Source organism: Eurosta solidaginis, chromosome 5, assembly GCF_040869045.1.
Source record: "Eurosta solidaginis isolate ZX-2024a chromosome 5, ASM4086904v1, whole genome shotgun sequence".
Classification (NCBI taxonomy): Eukaryota; Metazoa; Arthropoda; class Insecta; order Diptera; family Tephritidae; genus Eurosta; species Eurosta solidaginis.
This window is the reverse complement of record NC_090323.1, coordinates 215598279-215617611: the sequence shown is the minus strand read 5'-3', so window position 1 is coordinate 215617611 and position 19333 is coordinate 215598279. Positions and strand designations below refer to the sequence as shown.

Below are 19333 nucleotides of genomic sequence, written 5' to 3'. Positions count from 1 at the left end.
CGAATTGAAAATTCCATTCAAAAGACTCATAAGCACAGTGACTGTTATCCCTTGTTTTTACCAAATGTGTTCTTGCAAGGTCATTGTTCAAGAAAAAATGGAATGCACTTACATTTTTTGGTGAAACCAGACCTCGAATTACGTATTCCGTGATCGAAATGGCAACAGTATGAAAAGAAAGTACATGATTAATCGTACGCATGTCAATATTGTTATCCTGGCATCTTAGTTTCTGACAGCTTGTAATAGATTAATGCCGGATTGTAATAGAAAATTTGACATCAAAATTCCAGCTGCTAAGTACATTTGCAAAACAAACAACCAAAAAAGCATATAAAATAAAAAAAAAATGTTGCTGTAGGAATAATTTAAAATAAATAAAATAAATAAATTTAAGGCGCGATAACCTCCGAAGAGATCTAAGGCCGAGCTTCTCTTCCAATTTGCGTCGTGCTCCTCTTGATTTTCCCTACAAATTGACCGGACGGGACCTACATGCTTTATGCCGACTCCGAACGGCATCTGCAAGGCAGATGAGTTTTCACTGAGAGCTTTTCATGGCAGAAATACACCCGGAGCACTTGCCAAACACTGCCGAGGGGCGACCCCGCTTAGAAAAATTTTCTTCTAATTGAAAAACCTTATTTCTAAAATTTTGATGTTGCTTTGCCCGGGAGTTGAACCCAGGGCATACGGTGTGATAGGCGGAGCACGCTACCATCACACCACGGTGGCCGCCAAGGAATAATTTAAAGCTTGTGGAAATTTCGAAAGATGTCAATAAAAAGAAAAAGAATTGAGTCAAGTGCGAGTGAGAAATTACTTCTTTTTACCTCTTATAACTCTTTTTTAAAATCGCGATAATACAAGCGTAAACTATTTAAAATAATCTATAAAACTACGTTTAGTTTAAAAAAGAAGCAAATTTCCAGGGCACTCGAAAGCTGATGTATATTGGAAAAAAAATTTCGTCATCCCTTGTCTAATTTGGTGAGGAGACAAACCGGTTTAAGTGTTGTCGATTTTCGTCCTTTGTCAACCCAGTCGGAAAAGCTTCAAAACAAAATGAGTCATTGAACAGTCTCTTTGCTATCAAATGGAAATTTGTCACGTTTACGATTTGTTGGCTGCGTTTTTTGAACTTATAATATCAAATTACGATAGCAATTATGCGTCCACCTATCACGTAATACCAAAATTGCACTTTTAAGAGACGAGTGTTCAGTTTACGGAATATGTAATCCGGGCGCGGTCTCCGTTAGCTTATTAGTTTATAACCGGTTTCATTTAGCTTGACCCTGTATAGCCTTGTTTACGAATTTCGTAATTGAAATTTAAGTAATTTCCCGATAAGCTACATGCTTGAAACTTGGAAAATAATTCAGAACTCAATCACAATACAATAAAAAGAAAAAAACCCCGCTAGAAGGCGCATGGATCAAGATATTCGAAAAAATCATATTTGTGGTCAGATTCGGCTAATATTTGGAACACATGTTACATAAATGAATAGAACACGATCTATGAGAAAAAAAAAAAATTGGCGCCAGGTGGCGCAGGATCAGGATCGATTGGGCTCATTGGACAAATATTACATACAGTCCAGTAGAAGTGACACCAAATTACTTTAGAGCACATAAGTTCAAATTGTTTAGGTAAATTTTAATTAAATAAAATAATTACAAAAAAATTGTATTTAAACGGTTTTATTGAAAACTATGCTTACATTAAGTAATAATAATATTAAAAGCTAGAAATAATTAGGTATGCCCTAAGTGTTAGCCATCACGCTCCTCATCAATCTAGGGCGTTGATCAGAAAAATAAATAAAAGTGTGGGCGGCGTCAAATTTTTTTGATAGTCAACGGCTTTTTTTTTTTGGAATGATATTTTTATATATGCGCGTTTTGCTTCACGTTTTTAGAAATTCTATGCGTCTAAAGCGTTTAATTATTTTTCTGATCAACGCCCTAAATCGATGAGGAATGTGATGACTAATACCTAGAATTTACCTAATTATTTCTAGCTTTTAGTATTATTATTACTTATGTAAGTATTATTTTCAAAAACACCGTTTGAATAAAGTTGTTTTCATTATTTATCCTTTTTCTAGCATGCCAACAAGTGTTTCAATTACAACAAACACACCAATAGTTAGTTACATAGTATTCGATTTTTAATGCCACGTCACAAAATAACAGACTATAATATAAAAAAAGTCAAAGGAAATGACAAAAAATTTGCTACTAGTCACGCACTTGACAACATAAGTAAATAATATAAGAAAGTATAATCGAACAGGACTAAAATGTAAAGTAAAAATAGAGCGCCTATTTAGTAGAGAATAATTTTCACATATAATTATATACATACAAATAATATCCTAAATATAAATGTGGTATTAAAATACTCAAAATTTAATAGATGGTTTAGAGTTATAGAGGCGATTGGGGCGTGATATTATTTAAACAAATTGGGACTGCAAGATATTTTAGAAACAAATCGATTATCCTGCCATTAAAGTAAAAAAAAAAAACTTGAGAAATTCCTAACTATAATTAAAAAAATAAATAAAAATAAAATATAAGGCAAAAGGTTAAATAAGATTTAAAAACTCAAACATGAATTTAAGAACAACTGATTTATAGCAAAACATTTTCATTTCTGCTGTGTCACTTAAGCGCTCGGATTGTGCGGGAGGTGCAGTATGTCACTGTGCGGTGAGAAGTAACAAAGCTATGTACACCAACGACGACAAAAAATAATAACTGCAACAACATGATATCAAAATTAAAAACTATGCAACAACAACAAAAAATGTTGAAGTGTGCTAACAGCCACATGCAAGAAAATATTGCATACATCTAAGCGAAAAATCAAGAAAGATAAGAGAACAGCAACAAATATAAACTAAGCCAAACAAGACCACATAAATTGCATGCGCCATTCTAGTAAAATAACAAAAACTAAAACAATAAAATGTATTAAAAATAAAAAAGCAAATAACAAGTCTCAAACAACGCTTAGCTGATAAAATCGACGACGTACCGAAGCTTACAAATATCTAGAAAAAAAAGGAAAAAAAAAGGAAAAACCAAAATTATCATAAAAGAAGTTAATATTAATAATAAAAAATTCTATAGAGAAAGCCAGAAATAAAACAACACCCACAGGCAATCAAAATAGCAGCAACAACTGCAACATCAACAAAAGAACATAAATCGCTACAATCATTCATCATTATCACACATACAAACTTACAAACTTATTTGTCTTCATATACATACACACGTAGCTGCAAAAACAATGCTGTGACCCCTACTGTGTCACAATAATCGGCGTCGTCGTTGTCGTTCTTAGCGCCATCGTCGTCAGCTTCAACGTTATTTTCATCCGCATCATCGTCGTGTCAGCATTTAACGTCGTCATTCTATACGACATACTCAAAAGCGCTTTAACTTTATTAATAAATATAACAATTGCCATTATATTCAGCTATACACAAACACAAAAAAAAGACTAATATTGCTTCGTCTTTTTTTTATACATCGGTAATATATCTGGCAAACATAGCGCGCTGTAAATCTTCGCCGCCATCAATATGGCTTTAGGCGTTTATAGTGGTAGTAGTAGTAGCAGTATTGTTGTCAGCATATCAGTGTGGGATAAATGTACGACAATGTTGCTTTTACCACGAGCACCTCTTATCACCCTATGGTTGGCATTCAATTTAGCGCTGATCGTGCAGGAGCCGATGAAGAAAATTGCCTCAGTCCAAGCTGCGTAAGTAAAATTATTTATTCAAATAAAATTTTATTATGAATTTCTTATGTATGTATGTAAGCAAGTGTTTATTTGTATGTAGGTTGTATTCATTATACAGACTTGGGAACTAGGCTAATTTTAATACAAATTTAACATAGCCTATATAAAGCTCCGCCGTGGTGTGATGGTAGCGTGCTCCGCCTATCACACCGTTGATCCTGGGTTCGCGCCCCGGGCAAAGCAATATCAAAAATTTTAGAAAGAAAACTTTTCAATTAGAAGAAAATTTTTCTAAGCGGGTTCGCCCCTCGGCAGTATTTGACAAGCACTCCGAGTACATTTCTGCTATGAAAAGCTCTGAGTGAAAACTCATCTGCCTTGCATATACCTTTAGGAGTCGGCATAAAACAGGTAGCTCCCGTTCCGCCAATTTATAGGATAAATTAAAAGCAGCACGACGCAAGTTGGAAGAGAAGCTCGGCCTAAAATCTCTTCGGAGGTAAACGCGTCTTACATTTATTTATTTTTTTACTAAAGCTCACCAATGTTATTATAAGCTCACTCAAAAGAATTTTTTTGAATTGATAAAATTTTTAACCTCTCAGAGCTATCATCAATCAAAAATAGTCAATCACGCTCGTTATGCCATCGACGCTGCGGTAAAATGGTGGACGATTTCTGCATTGGATTGTTAAAGAACAAGTTGGGTCTAATTTTCATAGTCACTAAAAAATTCCGAAAATAAAACTTGCTTAGTCCAACAAATTTATTAAAAGCTGCTATCTCCATATATTTCCAATACATATGCTTCAACTGCTCCGTCAGATTGTCCGGCCTAAGGTTATTTTTGATGATTATATGTGAAAGCCGACACTGGTAATGGCACAACGCCGAAACCGGTTTGTCTACCAAATTAAATTTGACAAGTGTTGACGGAAAACTATTGCAATATACATCAATTATCCACACTGTCGGAAAATAAAAATACAAAACGAATCGATTCTCATTCTATTTTCGTGTGAGCCCCGTGCATAGTGTCCTGTAACGGTGGATGTGATCCTAGACATGTTGGCGATTTTGCACGTATCCGCAGAGTACCAATAAGAAATATAAATAAATAAATATATAATTTACTTAAGATTGCTAAGGATGTCACTTTTTATTGATGAAACTGGTCGGTGTACTGTAACTGCCCCAGAAGTGACTAGGTACCCAAGTGAGATTGGTGGGCGCAAGGTTTGCTGCTTCATGTAACGTCCTCTTATAGTTTTTGATGGCCTTAAAGAATGTGTAAGGTAAATATAGTGCTTTGAGCGTTGCTTTATTTTCCAAATATGTGCATATGAGAACAGTTACAAGAAACACATGCCTTTTCTATACATAGTATGTCTGCTTGGAAGACACTTGCAAAGTTAGAAGATCGATGAATGTTGCGACGAAAACTTCTGTACCAAAAGTGAAGCGTCACCATCTTTGCAAATTTTGTCTGCTGACCAAACCGATCATGGGGGAAACCTCGCCTTTAAACTTTTTCTTGTCAAATTTGAATGTGAATGATGGGTAATTTAATATCACACCCACTTTGGGGAGAATTCTTAGGATACCGCTGTGACCATACAGATTTTCTTTCCAGATTCTATACTCCCCAATACTGATGGCTGACTTAATAGTTTGTGGAGTTTCCATACTCTTAAGTATTAAACTAACTCCTCTGTTAGACTCGACCTTAGTGCTCCTGTTACTCGCGCGCGTGCTGGCTGCCTTATCTTGTTTAGTATCGTGATGTTTTATTGCTTGTCCAGTGGTGGCTACTATGCTAATGCTATGATGGATCTTCGGACTGTCGCTTAAAGCAACAGCATAAGCTTTCGCCTAATCCTCAGTTCTTGCTTATTATTCTCCTACAAATGTAGTATGCAGTCTATAACTTCTTTCTAATACGATCAATATTGACTTTCCATTTAAGCTTGTTGTCTTTTTCGACGCCAAGGGATTATACTCTGGTTGAAATGAAAAATTCAGTGCAATTTAGTGAAAGCCTACGAAATTAGGATATATTAGATTTGTTACTTGACAGTATTAGTTCTGTTTCGCTTAAGTTGATTTTAAGGAAGTTTACTGTAGCCGAGGTGTGTATCTCAAGTCGTAATGGCTGCATGTTCCATTAGTACCATTAACGATTCCGTGTAAAATACAATTATTTCTTTCTTTTCAGTTTCTCTTAGAAAAAACATAATAATTGAATACTCAATTATCATAAGCCGGTGTTAAGCTCATGAATTCTTAATAATAAGTATAAAATTGAACACACCATTAAAACAAACAAACAATTATTTTAAAATATTTTTTTTGCGGAAAAACTGTTGTTGTTGTTGCAGTAGTGTTTTGCTCCATCCAATAGGTGCGACTACTCACTAATAGTGATCAATATACTCTACCGGGCCCACAATATAATTGAAAAAAATGTTGGCGTGATGTGGCGACACGTAGTAAGTAGGACATACATTATGTTTGTAGGGGTTGATTCTGGATAAGTAAGAGCTTAAACTGTTACAGTATTCAGATCAAAGTTGAGCTAAAGTGACGCGAGTCTCCCAGTGAAAATTGCTTTCCTCTTCTGTTAGCTAAGGAATTTAGCTTTAAGAACGGGTCTCTCCTGGCAATTCCCGGAATAGAGGTCGTACGCCTGTTTGTGAATATAAACGAAGACATTTTTGTATCTTTCTTCTACCTACGGTTGAGTTATCACGGGCTGTATTTCTTCAAAATTCTTGCGCTGACGACTTCTTAAGTCCCTGGGATTCGAAGCATTTTCAAATAGATAATTGTTGGAATGCCCAGGTTTCTGGGTATTAAAAAGAAACTCTTTGTTTAGCATTTAATTTCTCTCCCTAATAGAGAGTTCTTTCACCTCACTATGTAGATGGTGTTCCTGGGATATAAGAAGACAGCCCGTAGTGTTACTTTTTTTTTAAAGAAATTTATCATTACCGTAAAATTATTTATTATAGGACTGAAGTAAATTATTGCTTCGGTTTGGGCATTTTCATCACCCGATGAAAAATAGTGGTCAAAAAACTATCATACAGCCTTAGAACTGGATTAGGTCCACCTTCGTGAGGTGTGGATAGTTAACGTAAATAAGTGGATGGTCCAGGGCATTGGCCCCGTCGGAGTGAGAGCCGGATCCACTCTAGGCAGACGTAAATAATTTTTTTTACCCAAAAACAAGAACGCTTTTTCACCTCCGGCTGTATTTGTACAGAGGGTATTATCACTTTGATTGGATAACTGTTGGTTTTACAGGTATAAAGGAATCGAGATAGTTATAGACTTCCATATATTAAAATCGTCAATATCGAACAAAAATTTGATTAAACCATGTCTGTCCCTCCGTCTGTCTGCCCATTGCCACGATAACTTGAGCAAATATTTAGATATCTTCACCGACTCCGGTATTGTGCCTTATTTGGACCATGAATATATAGTAATTGAAAATGAGCGAAATCGGACTATAAAACGCTCACTTTTTCGATATCGAAAACTTAGAAAAATATAAAAAACGATATAATTCAAAAACGAATATTGCTAAGACAATGGAATTTAGAATTTTTAAAAATGAGATAATTGAAAAACAAATTTTGGTATGAGGGTTGGTTTTATGACGTAAAACATATATCTAAAAAAAAAAAAATTTGGAATATGGGCTTAGCAACACGCACATTTAGAAGAAGAAAACTAGAAGTTTGACAAGCCGTAAATCAAAAGCCCTAAACGATATTATATTGAAATATATCCTTGACAAATTATATAGACTGAGTGAACATAATCAAATTCTGTTAAAGAACAAGCCCACTTTTTTTAAAGGTCTAACCTTAACAAAGTTTGCAATAACTCTATTATCTTTAACTACATTTGACTGATATTCTGCCTCAATAGTGGTATGATTGAGCTAAGAACAAAACTTAAACAAATTTTGGAAATGACCCGCCCCTTTATTTACTCTTTCCAAAAAACTTTTAATGCTGTGCGTCGAACAAAAATCTCCAAAAGCAAACAACAACAGCGTTTCGAGTGAACAGCTGAGTATGTATTGCTTGGTTTCAACCGAATTTAGATTTCTTACTTGTCGCATTTATTGTCAAAGCAAAGTGTATTAATGGAAAATTTTACCGCTTAAACTTACAAAAAATGAAAAAGAATAAGCAGGGGAATGAATGACCTTCAAAATTTGGAAAAACAAAAAAACAAAATCCAAAAAAATACGAATAACACCGATTGCCTTGTGAAGTCCGGTTGTAGCCACTTGCTTCTGTTTACACTTTTTATACTGCTGACAATTTGACAAATAGTAATACGTTAATGTTGGCAAAATATCCTTAACGTTATTATTAAGCTCTGTATATTGTCGCTGTGACTTTTTCATTACAGTTAGTAATAAAAAAGTAATGCGACATTTATGGCATTAAGACATATTTAGAGCTATAGTCGTAACACAAATTAACATAACAACTATATTAAGTGTAAGCAAGTAACGGACAATAGAGAAAAAGTGATTAACGAAACAAAAAATAGAAAAAAAAAACAAAAAGAAAACGCATATTACAATAATATGCTGACAAAGTGCAGGACTAGCGGTTTCGTGTAACGTACAACGACTTGTAAAAATAAATGAGTGACATTCTATAAATTACATTTCACTTGTACATATAAACACCCTATAAAATAAAGTCACTAAGTACATGTTTAATGTAACTAGTATCGCCTAGAGTAAAAAATTCGACCAATTCAATTTCTTAGATATGGAATATCAAAAACAAAGCTTCTATGAATACTTCTATGCGTGGGGCGGTGACCCCCAAAAATTCAGAAAACAAAAATTTAGAAACCCATTTTTTCGGAAAACATTAGTCAGTATCCTTTTTTCGGAAAGAAAGAATTCAAAAGTCAAAATTCAAAAGTCAAAAGTCAGAAAGTAATTAGACAACAGAATAAACGTTAAATTTTTCTCAATTTTTCACAAAAGTTTATTTATTTGGAAGGTACTATTTATAAAGAAAAAGAAGTACAAGCATGTAATTAATTAAATCGTTTTTGTATTTATCTTTTTCAAATGAATTTACAATATTAAACAAGCGCTGGTCGAAGTCTTTATATTGTTTCCTGCGCTTTCGATATGACTCGCCTTCAGCTTAAAATTTCAGCAGTTTAGTTTTTGTTATTGCCTGCTCCTTTTTTATTTTATTTATGAAATTAAGTATGTTAGGGTGTGTCCCAAACGCATTTCGAATAGCGTTGTGCCACCCCTCGATAGAATTTTTTTTGCTTCTGAATTTTGGATTTCTAAATAAAGGTTTTTGAAAAAATGTGTTTCTGAATTTTTTTTTCTGAATTTATTGTTCAAATTTTCCAAAACTTTACACAGAAGATAATGGAAAACATGTTTTCTATGAAACTGCATCAAGAAGTAATTTTAGAACAGAATGGTATGAGTGCAAGACTTTTCATATTAACAATATCTAACGAATACTGGTGATGCAGATTCCGTGTTTACGGATATACACATGTGGAAATTTGAAATTTGATGGTGGATTCCACACCAGTCTTTTCAATTTATCCCAATTTTTGTTAATTGACATTAGAACGGGGCAATGATGACCGCTTTGCCAAGTTCCAGGAATTTGAGTTAATGGGTACATGAGATATGCGATGTGAAAACAGATGCATTTTTCATCCGAATTGGCAATAAAAACGTCCATAATCGTACCCCTTTCCGCCGCTTTATGCCCATTTTTCCAATAAAGTCCAATTTTCTTTGGCCTCAACAATATCGGCAGCTATGCCAAGTTTTAGAGTGCTTGAAATGACAATATTGTTACGAATATTAGCAAAACTAAGGGGTGCTGCTATCACTAAGCCGAAGCTAAGCAGTGACGTGAATTCACATCAATAATTCAATCATTATCTATCTACATAAACGAAACAATAATTGCGTCTACACATATGTACCATGTACGTATACGAGCAGTGGAGAATCAATACACAAACACATGCATATATATGAGATACTTCTGAAAGTATGCAATGAGAGAAGCTATAAAATAGTGCGATTGTAGTTATAGCTGAGAAGTTTGAGAGCTGATGGCAATTAGTAGATTCTGGAAATGGAAGCGCCTAGAAGAGGCGAACGTTCAAATCAGAGAGTATAAAAGGCAGCAAATGTAGAGGCGCTGAAATTCAGTTTGATTTGAGCTATCAAGCAGTTTCGATTAAGACGCTATCTAGCGAGCCATCGCAGTATTATTTTGAAAGTCAGTTCCATTTAAGCTATCAGTTTGGTTATTAAGCCAGCTAGTTGCAAAGTATAAGTGTTATTGTGAAGTACTTTAATAAAGGTCATTTTTCCATTATTCAATATTGGAGTTATTTATTCAACAGTTTAGTGATTCGAACTTAGCGGAGGGCAAGTAATAGGATTTGCAAGTAAATTCGTTACAATTGCTGTCAGAAGAGGAATTGTTGGATAAATTCCAGAGGACAACAAGGACATAGCAAAGTTCAGTGCATTGAAGATCCAGCAACTAAAGAAGGAGTTGGAGAGCCGTGGATTGAATACAAGCGGCGTTAAACTCGAACTTCAGGCACGGCTACGAGAGGCAATGGAAGCAGAAGGAACTGGTGTGGACGAGTATGTCTTTTATCCTGATGGGGACGAGACAACAGCAAAAATTGAAGAGAAAAATGAAACACCGCAGACAATGGCGAACACAGACCTGAACATGTATTGGCGGCAAAAGCGGCACAAATGTCCGAAATGTCATCACAAATATCCAACAACATCTCATCTCAGCTGGAAGAGCAGGAGACATATATGGCATTCCAGCTGGAATCACGTGAGACACGTATTTCAGAAATGTCGACACAGATTACATCAAAGATGGAAACACAACTGAAAGAGTAAGAGGCGCATATACCATCAAAACTCGAAGCGCGTATGGACGAGAAAATAACGCAGTTTGAAGAAAAATTCGAGGCAGAAGTGGATGTTTGGAGAGGTCGTATAAAGGAGTTGCAACTAATTCGCCCAGTTGTTTCAGCAAGCAATACGAAGGTAAAAACTCCATCTTTTGACGGCTCTGTTCCTTGCCAGGTGTTTAAGATTCAGTTTGAGAAGACCGCAGCAGTGAACAACTGGAGTGCGGAAGATAAAGTTGCTGCACTGTTCATGGCGTTGAAAGGGCCTGCAGCCGAAATTTTACAAACCATTCCAGAGGGCGAACGGAATTATTATGAAGCATTGATGGGCGCTCTAGAGAGACGATACGGAACTGAGCACAGGAGACAGATATACCAAATGGAGTTGCTGAACCGCTTCCAGAGGCCTGGTGAAACATTGAAAGAGTTTGCATCGGATATTGAAAGGCTAGCACATTTAGCGAATGAGGACGCACCCGTGAAATACACTGAAAGGGTAAAAATTCAGAGCTTTATAAATGGCATACGGGACGTCGAAACGAAGCGATCGACATACGCAAACCCAAAGCCAACATTTACAGAGGCGGTATCACATGCATTGACTCACGAAACCGCCTCACTATTGAGTAAACCAGCATACAAAGCTCACCGTGTGGAAGTGGAAAGACCAGATTGGGTAGCCACAATTTTGGAAGCACTGTAGGGATCACAACAGAAAAATGCCGGAGTTATTAAATGTTTCAAGTGTGGCCACCCAGGTCATATTACATGACATTGAAACACCAACCCTAACAGTTCCAACAATGTGGGTGGTCGTAAACGCAGAGCTAAAGGAGATGAGCAAGAGCGTGCCAGATGGAAAACTCGAGAGCTAGCTCCAGCTATTGAATCTCCTTTGATATCTGTGTCGCAAATTGGAAGGAAATCAAGCAGTATTACCTTCAGAGGGAATGTGGATGGCAAGGAACGTGTATCGACTGTAGATACGGTCGCATCTCATTCCTTGATTCGATCTGATTTAGTCAACAGGAGTCCAGGGAGAAGTGATGTGTGAAGTCCTAATTGGGAAGGTCATGGTTTTACACAAATTCGTTGTGGCGGAGATCGTTGATGAAGTCGTATTGGGAGTGCACTTCTAGGTTGACCATGGCATCAAGATCGACATGCAAAAAAAGGTGATGCATTATGAACCAGGATATACCACTTAACTACAATTTGCAGAAAGGATTCAGTAGTAATCGAGTACTGGTTTAGAAGACTCGACAAAAACCACGGAAGTCAAAGGCAAAATTTAATAGGTCGAATGGGCCAAATAAAGCAAAACCAAAAGTACCTGCGAGAGAAACACTGGCATTGACAAAACCTAAAAGACGCAGGGAAACGAAGCAACGAATTTCCGAGAAAGAATGCGAGCGTAGTTTCAAGCCGGAGCGCACTACTGTTGTGAAACTTGGGAACGATACTAACTATGCGAAGCCAATCCGTCAAGCGCAAGCTCTACGAAGTAGTTCATTGGCCAAGCAACAGAGTGCTAGGGAACGATCCAGGATAATGAGTAGTAAGATGAAACACAGGTACGACAAGGAAAATAATTTGGAAGGTTTCCGGGAGGGAGATTTGGTACTGATATACAACCCTCACCGGCGGAAAGGTGTTCCATCCAAATATGGTTGCAGTTGGGAAGGCCCGTTCAGGGTTGTGAAGACGATCAGTGATGTCATATACCGCATACAAGCAATTGGGAAATCACGAAATAGAAGAGTGGTACATTTGGCGATGCTAGCAGCGTTTAGATCAGACTTAGGTTGAGGGCAGTGTTACGAATAATAGCAAAACTAAACAGCTGAGAAGTTTGAGAGCTAATGGACTAGAAGATTCTGGAAATGGAAGCACCCAGAAGATGCAACGTTGAAATCAGAGAGTATAAAAGGCAGCAAATGTAGAGGCGCTGAAATTCAGTTTGAGTTGAGCTATCAAGAAGTTTCGATTAGGACGCAATCTGGCGGGCAATAGTAAAGTTTCATTTGAACTATCAATGAGTTGGGTTGTGAAGCAAGCTAGTTGCCAAGTATAAGTGTTATTGTGAAGTACTTTAATAAAGGCCATTTTTCCATTATTCAATATTGCAGTTATTTATTCAACAGTTTAGTGATTCGAACTTAGCAGAAGGGCAAATAAGAGGATTTGCAAGTAAATTCGTTACAATATTAAAAAAAATCAGTTTTTGTGTTTGTTCGCTGTGAACCAAACGTTCAAACACGCGTTCAGTTAAAGCGTACCATAAATGTTTTATCTCATGTAAACATTTATATTTATTTATATTAATTGGTGAAAAACTCCGACATTCACTACTGTACCTACATACTTATATATCATCGCCCACTAACCAGAAGTAAGAATGTGCAATTTTTTCGATTTGGTGTTATAGGCCTCGTTATATTACCCTTTAGATTATCTAGGTTCTACTCAAATCTAGAGCTTCCTACGCACATGGAAACCGCAATAATTTTCAGTGCCATTTTCACGAATATGAAATTCAACCATACAAAATTGAGCCAGAAAAATGAACGTAGCACATTCATGTAGCACGTTGTTGTTTCTGGCTGGCAACAAGTAATGATTTTCGTGTTTGTTTGACACATTCGTTGATATGGCTCAACAATTTTTGAAAAAAAGTAAGAACAGCATACATTCGTATGTTCGAATGTTCCGGTATACGTGCCTGAAAGTTGGGCACAAATTACTAGAGGAGCTCGTAACTGCCCAAAATTTTCGAGGTTCACATAAAATTGTATGACGAATTTTTTATTTATAATTATTTTATCCAGGGAGCTTTAAAACGACCCATTCGATATGCTAGTTGAGATACACAAAAGATGAGCTGTATAATGTGTTTCTCAAAAAAAAAAAAAAAAATTATACCGATGAAGTATTTTTAATAACGGAATATCCGAGAAAAGGTTGTTGTTTATTTGAAGGTAAACCGGTTTTTCGAAGCCGTTGCCTCTTGCCGAATCAAAACTAAAAGAATAAATGTATGAAAAACTGGTTTTAACAAGAATATCGTTCTTATTATAAAAATCCAGAGGGCAATGTTTACCTGAACCCAAACTTTTCAGAAGATTCTGATTTTGATAAAAATAAGAACTAGTTCTAAGGTTGCAATAATTAAAATTGTTTTGAATGTGTTTATTATTATTTTTTTTTCATTTGCATACATACTTTCGATAAGTCACAGCCGCTTATGTTTTCCCACGTTGGTTCGTTGCTGTGCTACCCGGATATAGAGCCGGGCCCAAGTAGCGCTCTAGGCGCCATTTTGATGCACTTTCTCCTGGAACGAATTATATTTTTAGGCTGATGTACCCTGCATATTGTTTTACTCAAACCACTTGGTTAAAACAATATACTTACTGATGTCCTTGTTGCGGCAGTTTGACACAGCCCTTAAGTCCGGCAACACATAATTTCCTAGAGTTCGGAACCCAAATTCGCGACGGTTGGTCACTCGCAGAGCAAGTGAGAAACCGTTTCCTCGGCCCCCTTCCAAGTACTGTGATGCTCCGAATCCAAAACCGTCAACAGAATTGGCCTAGCAGGTCTTGGCTTGGCCCTAACATTATTTAAAAATCAATCTGCAGTGATTTTTTATGTGTTTTGAGATAAAGGCCATACCATGATTACTTGGGCCTATTCTTATAGTGTATTTGGATTCAGTGCATCTAAATGAATAGAAAACATGAGTCGCATTACCTGATCCGACTACTTTTAATTTTTTTGTATAGTTGTGTTAACAAAAAATTAAATCAGTTTTTAAAATTTTAGTTGTGCCAGAAAAATGAATGTGCTAAATCTCGGAAAATAGAAGAGATACGAATAGAGTACTTACCTCAGTTGAAAGAGCATAGAGTGAATATAGTGTGTAGATACATTTTTACATTAGATACTAATTTTTCTAATTTTGAGAGAGCAATAAACCTTGAAACTCAATTTCCCAACATTTTCATTTTGGCACATTCATGCTTCTGGCAAGCGGGCGACGATATATTAATGCACAGTTACTCCCTTTGCATAAACATACTTTTAAACCGACAGCATCGACATAAATATCTGGTAAAAATAATTAGCTCCGAAATTTTGTCATTCTGTATCACAGCGTGTATACGTGGCGCTAAAGTAAACATAGAAATTGATGGCTACTCATTTATTTAAGAAAGTGATGAATAAAATTTGCGTGTAAGGAAAAAGGGATACAAAAATTAATTAACTAGCTGCCAGCATATCTATACAAGAAAATTACACGAAAAGTTTGAGTATACCGGGTAGCAATAATTGAAACATTAAATGAAAGACGATGGTAGAATATTGAGTTGGTTTTACTGAGACTGGGACTGATGGAGAGAAATGGATCAAGAGCAAGAGGTAAAAACTTTTTAAAAGTTATGCAAAAAGACCAAAGTTGCGGCAGAACAACGTCTGCTGGATTTGCTAGTATATGTATACAAATTTGTTTTCACCCTAAGATTGTTTGCAATTGGTAATTAAATTTTTTTTTTCATAGCCAAATTTTAAGCAACGTTTTTCTAAAATTTTTTAAAAACAGCTCTGGATTTTGGTGGCTGTTTTTGAAAGGTATGATAAAAGTTTGGGAAAATTTATCTAATAATAAATTGTTGTAGGTATGTAGCTATCAATACGCTTTAACGTACTTTTTCAACAAACTGGTATATATGTTAATTTTAATCAACATTTTACTCAATAGCATCGACATATCTTCAAATATTCAATTGATAACTTTTTGATTACAAATCGATATTCTCTCATTGTAAAGTCGATATTTTTTCGAACAAAACCCTAATTTATAAATATTTTCCAATATAAATCAATATTTTTTAATTAACAAATCGATATTGATTTGACAAAAAATTCACAATTTTCGATAACAAATCGATGTTTTTTTGATAGCAAATAAATAAGTTTTCGATGTTAAAAGAATATTTTTGCAATAACAAATCGATAATTATTCGATAAAAAATTGGTTTTTTAAAGGTACCAAATCAAGAAATTCTGAAAAAAAATCGATATTTTTTATACAACTAACGCCGGTAATTCACCAATAATATAACTAAACCTGCTAGCTAACTGTTGACATCAATAACAAGCCGACAAAAAATCGTCAAGATTCCAATAACATGCTGACAAAAATCCGATACTAATAATGTTAGCGATAAATTTTAGTGGTAATAAATAAATTTTTCCGAACCCTGTTTAACGATTCCAAAGAATTCAAAAATTCACCAAAATAGCCTCGAAATTAATTCGAAACGAGTACGGAATGATCTCAAAAGGATTCCATGACGATATCAAAATAATATCGAAATTGCCCCAAAATTATCGCGAAATTATCGTGCAAATAATTTCTGCACTCCAGCTCCAGCTATTAGGAGTGATTCAGCTATCAAATCTAGAAGCAGCAAGTAGCATAGGCACTAGATATGTAGCTTTTGGTATTTGCCAAAGGCAATTTTTTATGTATGTGCATTAGGGCGGAAATCAGACTTGAATCCAACATGTCGTATATATAGATCAAAACTGCCGGGCAAAAAACTGATTGACTTCCTCAAATGTGTGAATGCAATTTTTTGTTTTTGCCAAGCCCTTTCTAGGTGAGCAGTGGAACTTATATTTAATGGAGTGTACAGATCGGTAGGTTGCGAATTGGGAAAAGTGGCAATATGCTTAATTTTAAACTTAGAATTTTGATGGGGTTGTGTAGCTTCTCCAACCCAATTGTCAACCTCACCTTCGAGCGGCGAATCCCGTTTCACTAACAGACGAGGCTCTGGCGACCCCTAGCTCCTCATGGAACTTGGGGGTGGGGAGGGAGGGATGGCCTGAAGGTTCAATGTGGCCATATAAATCGTTCCCGAGATGGTCGGGCCAGCACCTTAATGGTGCTGTGTTACCGGAGCGTATCGGATCTGTATCCGACAAAGGACCATCACATCGATAATACTCCCTAAAGCCTTCGGGGAGTAACCTAATCGCTACAACAACAACAACAACAACATTTAGCTATATATTGACGTAGGTGTGTTATATATAAAAAAAGAAAGGTTCAATGAAACAAATTTATGAAATCAAGTTGGAGCCTATTGTTATGAAAGTAATTATGACCTTCTATATGTCTATATCTCAAAACCCTTAGTTGATATTAGAACAGGAAACTATATACCTATGGTCCGATGTGCTTTTATTCCAATAATGGTTCGCCCATTGATTTAAATTCAACCATTACATATGCTCTTTTACCCTTTTCTCTTCTTTTTTTCATATGATTTTCTTTCCTTTTTCCTTCCTATTGTTTTCCTGTATTTTTATACGCAGCTGAGCAGAGCTCACAGAGTATATTAACTTTGTTCGCATAATGATAATCCGTGACGGCATAAACTAATCGATATAGATATAGACTTCTATATATCAAAATGATCTGGGAGAAAAAAGAAATTCATTTATCCATGTCCGTCCGTCCGTCCGTCCGTAAACACGATAACTTGAGTAAATTTTGAGGTATCTTGATAAAATTTGGTATGTAGGTTCCTGGGAACTCATCTCAGATCGCTATTTAAAATGAGCGAAATCGGACCATAACCACGCCCACTTTTTCGATATCGAACATTTCGAAAAACCGAAAAAGTACGATAATTCATTACCAAAGACGCCTAAAGCGGTGATACTTGGTAGGTGGGTTGAATTTCTAACGTAGAATAGAAAATTAGTAAAATTTTGGGCAATGGGCGTGGCACCGCCCACTTTTAAAATAAGGTAATTTCAAAATTTTGCAAGCTGTAATTTGGCAGTCGTTGAAGATATCATTATGAAATTTGGCACAAACGTTACTCCTATTACCGTATGTGTGCTAAGTAAGAATTAGCAAAATCGGATTACGAACACGCCCACTTTAAAAAAGAAATTTTTTTAAGTCAAATTTTAACAAAAAATTTGATATCTGTACAGTATATAAGTAAATTATGTCAACATTCAACTCCAGTAATGAATGGTGTAACGGAATACAAAAATGAAAGAAAATTTCAAAATGGGCGTGGCTACGCCCTTTTTAATTTAATTCGTCTAGAATACTTTTAATGCCATAAGTCGAACAAAAATTTACCAATCCTTGTGAAATTCGGTAGGGACATAGATTCTATGACGATAACTGTTTTCGGTCAAACTGGGCAAAATCGGTTGAAGCCAAGCCCAGTTTTTATACACAGTCGCCCGTCTGTCCTTCCGCTCGGGCAAAAACCGATATATCCTTACTAAACTTAGTTAACTCACTTTATCTTGGTATAAAAAATGGCCGAAATCCGACTGTGACCACGCCCACTCTTTCGATATCGAAAAATACGAAAAATGAAAAAAAAAAAATGCCATATTTCTATACCAAATATGAAAAAAGAGATGAAACATGGTAATTGGATTGGTTTATTGACGCAAAATATAACTTTAGAAAATAATTTGTAAAATGGGTGGGTATTAATTAGATGAAAATGAAAAAGTTCTGCAGGGCGAAATCAAACGCCCTTGGAATCTTGGCAGGAATACTGTTCGTGGTATTACATATATAAATAAATTAGCGGTACCCAACAGATGATGTTCTGGGTCACCCTGGTCCACATTTTGTTTGATATCTCGAAACGGCGTCCACCTATAGACCTAAGGCCCACTCCCTTTTAAAATACTCATTAAAACCTTTCATTTGATACCCATGTCGTACAAACACATTCTAGAGTCACCCCTGGTCAACCTTTATGGCGATATCTCGAAAAGGCGTCTAGCTATAGCACTAAGGCCCACTCCCTTTTAAAATACTCATTAACACCTTTCGTTTGATTCCCATATCGTACAACACACATTCTAGAGTCATCTCTGGTGTGGTTATGGCGATATCATGGAATGGCGTCCACCTGTAAAACTATGGCCCACTCCATTTTAAAATACTCTTTAATACCTTTCATTTGAAACCCATATCATACAAATACGTTCCAGGGTTACCATAGGTTAATTTTGCTAAATGGTGATTTTCCCTTATTTTGTATCCAAAGCTCTCATCTGAGTATGTAATGTTTGGTTACACCCGAACTTAGCCTGCCTTATTTGTTTTCCTTACATTTCTTTTCACTCTGGTTTCGTTACTTAATGTTATCCATTTCCTTTGTCTTAATTTTATTTATTTTGTTTTGTTTTATTTTATTTTATTTTCTTTTATTTTATTTTATTTTATTTTGCAAAACGAAAGAATATTCCAACTTGAATATTCGTGTTTCGTTTTATATACAATTTGAATATCAGCAAAGAAGAATGCACATTTGATTCGGGCGCTATACGTATAAGAAAACGACACTCTCAATTAATTTGGTCAAGAGATCAAATCTGAGTGAACTCAGTCAATTTGTATGAGGCCTGATAAATTTTTCAACACAACAACATTACATCCTTAGCGTCTGTAGGGTAAGTGCAAATATTCCCTTAGTTTAAACACATAATACATGCAAGAATAGAAATCGACCTGTGAAAAAAAACGCCGCTAGGT

General features: G+C 35.7%; 1 protein-coding gene across 23 annotated transcripts in view; it reads left to right on the top strand.

Moving 5' to 3' along the window:
• The window catches only part of Rdl (Resistant to dieldrin), a 210632-nt gene that overhangs the window by 23367 nt on the left and 167932 nt on the right, over nt 1-19333 (top strand). For 10 of the 23 annotated variants that reach the window (XM_067788171.1, XM_067788168.1, XM_067788164.1 and 7 more), the window contains exons 2-3: nt 1292-1655; nt 2114-3783. In XM_067788171.1, coding sequence (XP_067644272.1) covers nt 3602-3783 — 182 coding nt within the window. In that variant the 5' untranslated portion in view covers nt 1292-1655; nt 2114-3601. Of the gene's footprint in view, nt 1-747; nt 1656-2113; nt 3784-19333 lie in introns of those variants that run through there. The other 13 variants (XM_067788157.1, XM_067788154.1, XM_067788158.1 and 10 more) reach the window with 4 other exon arrangements.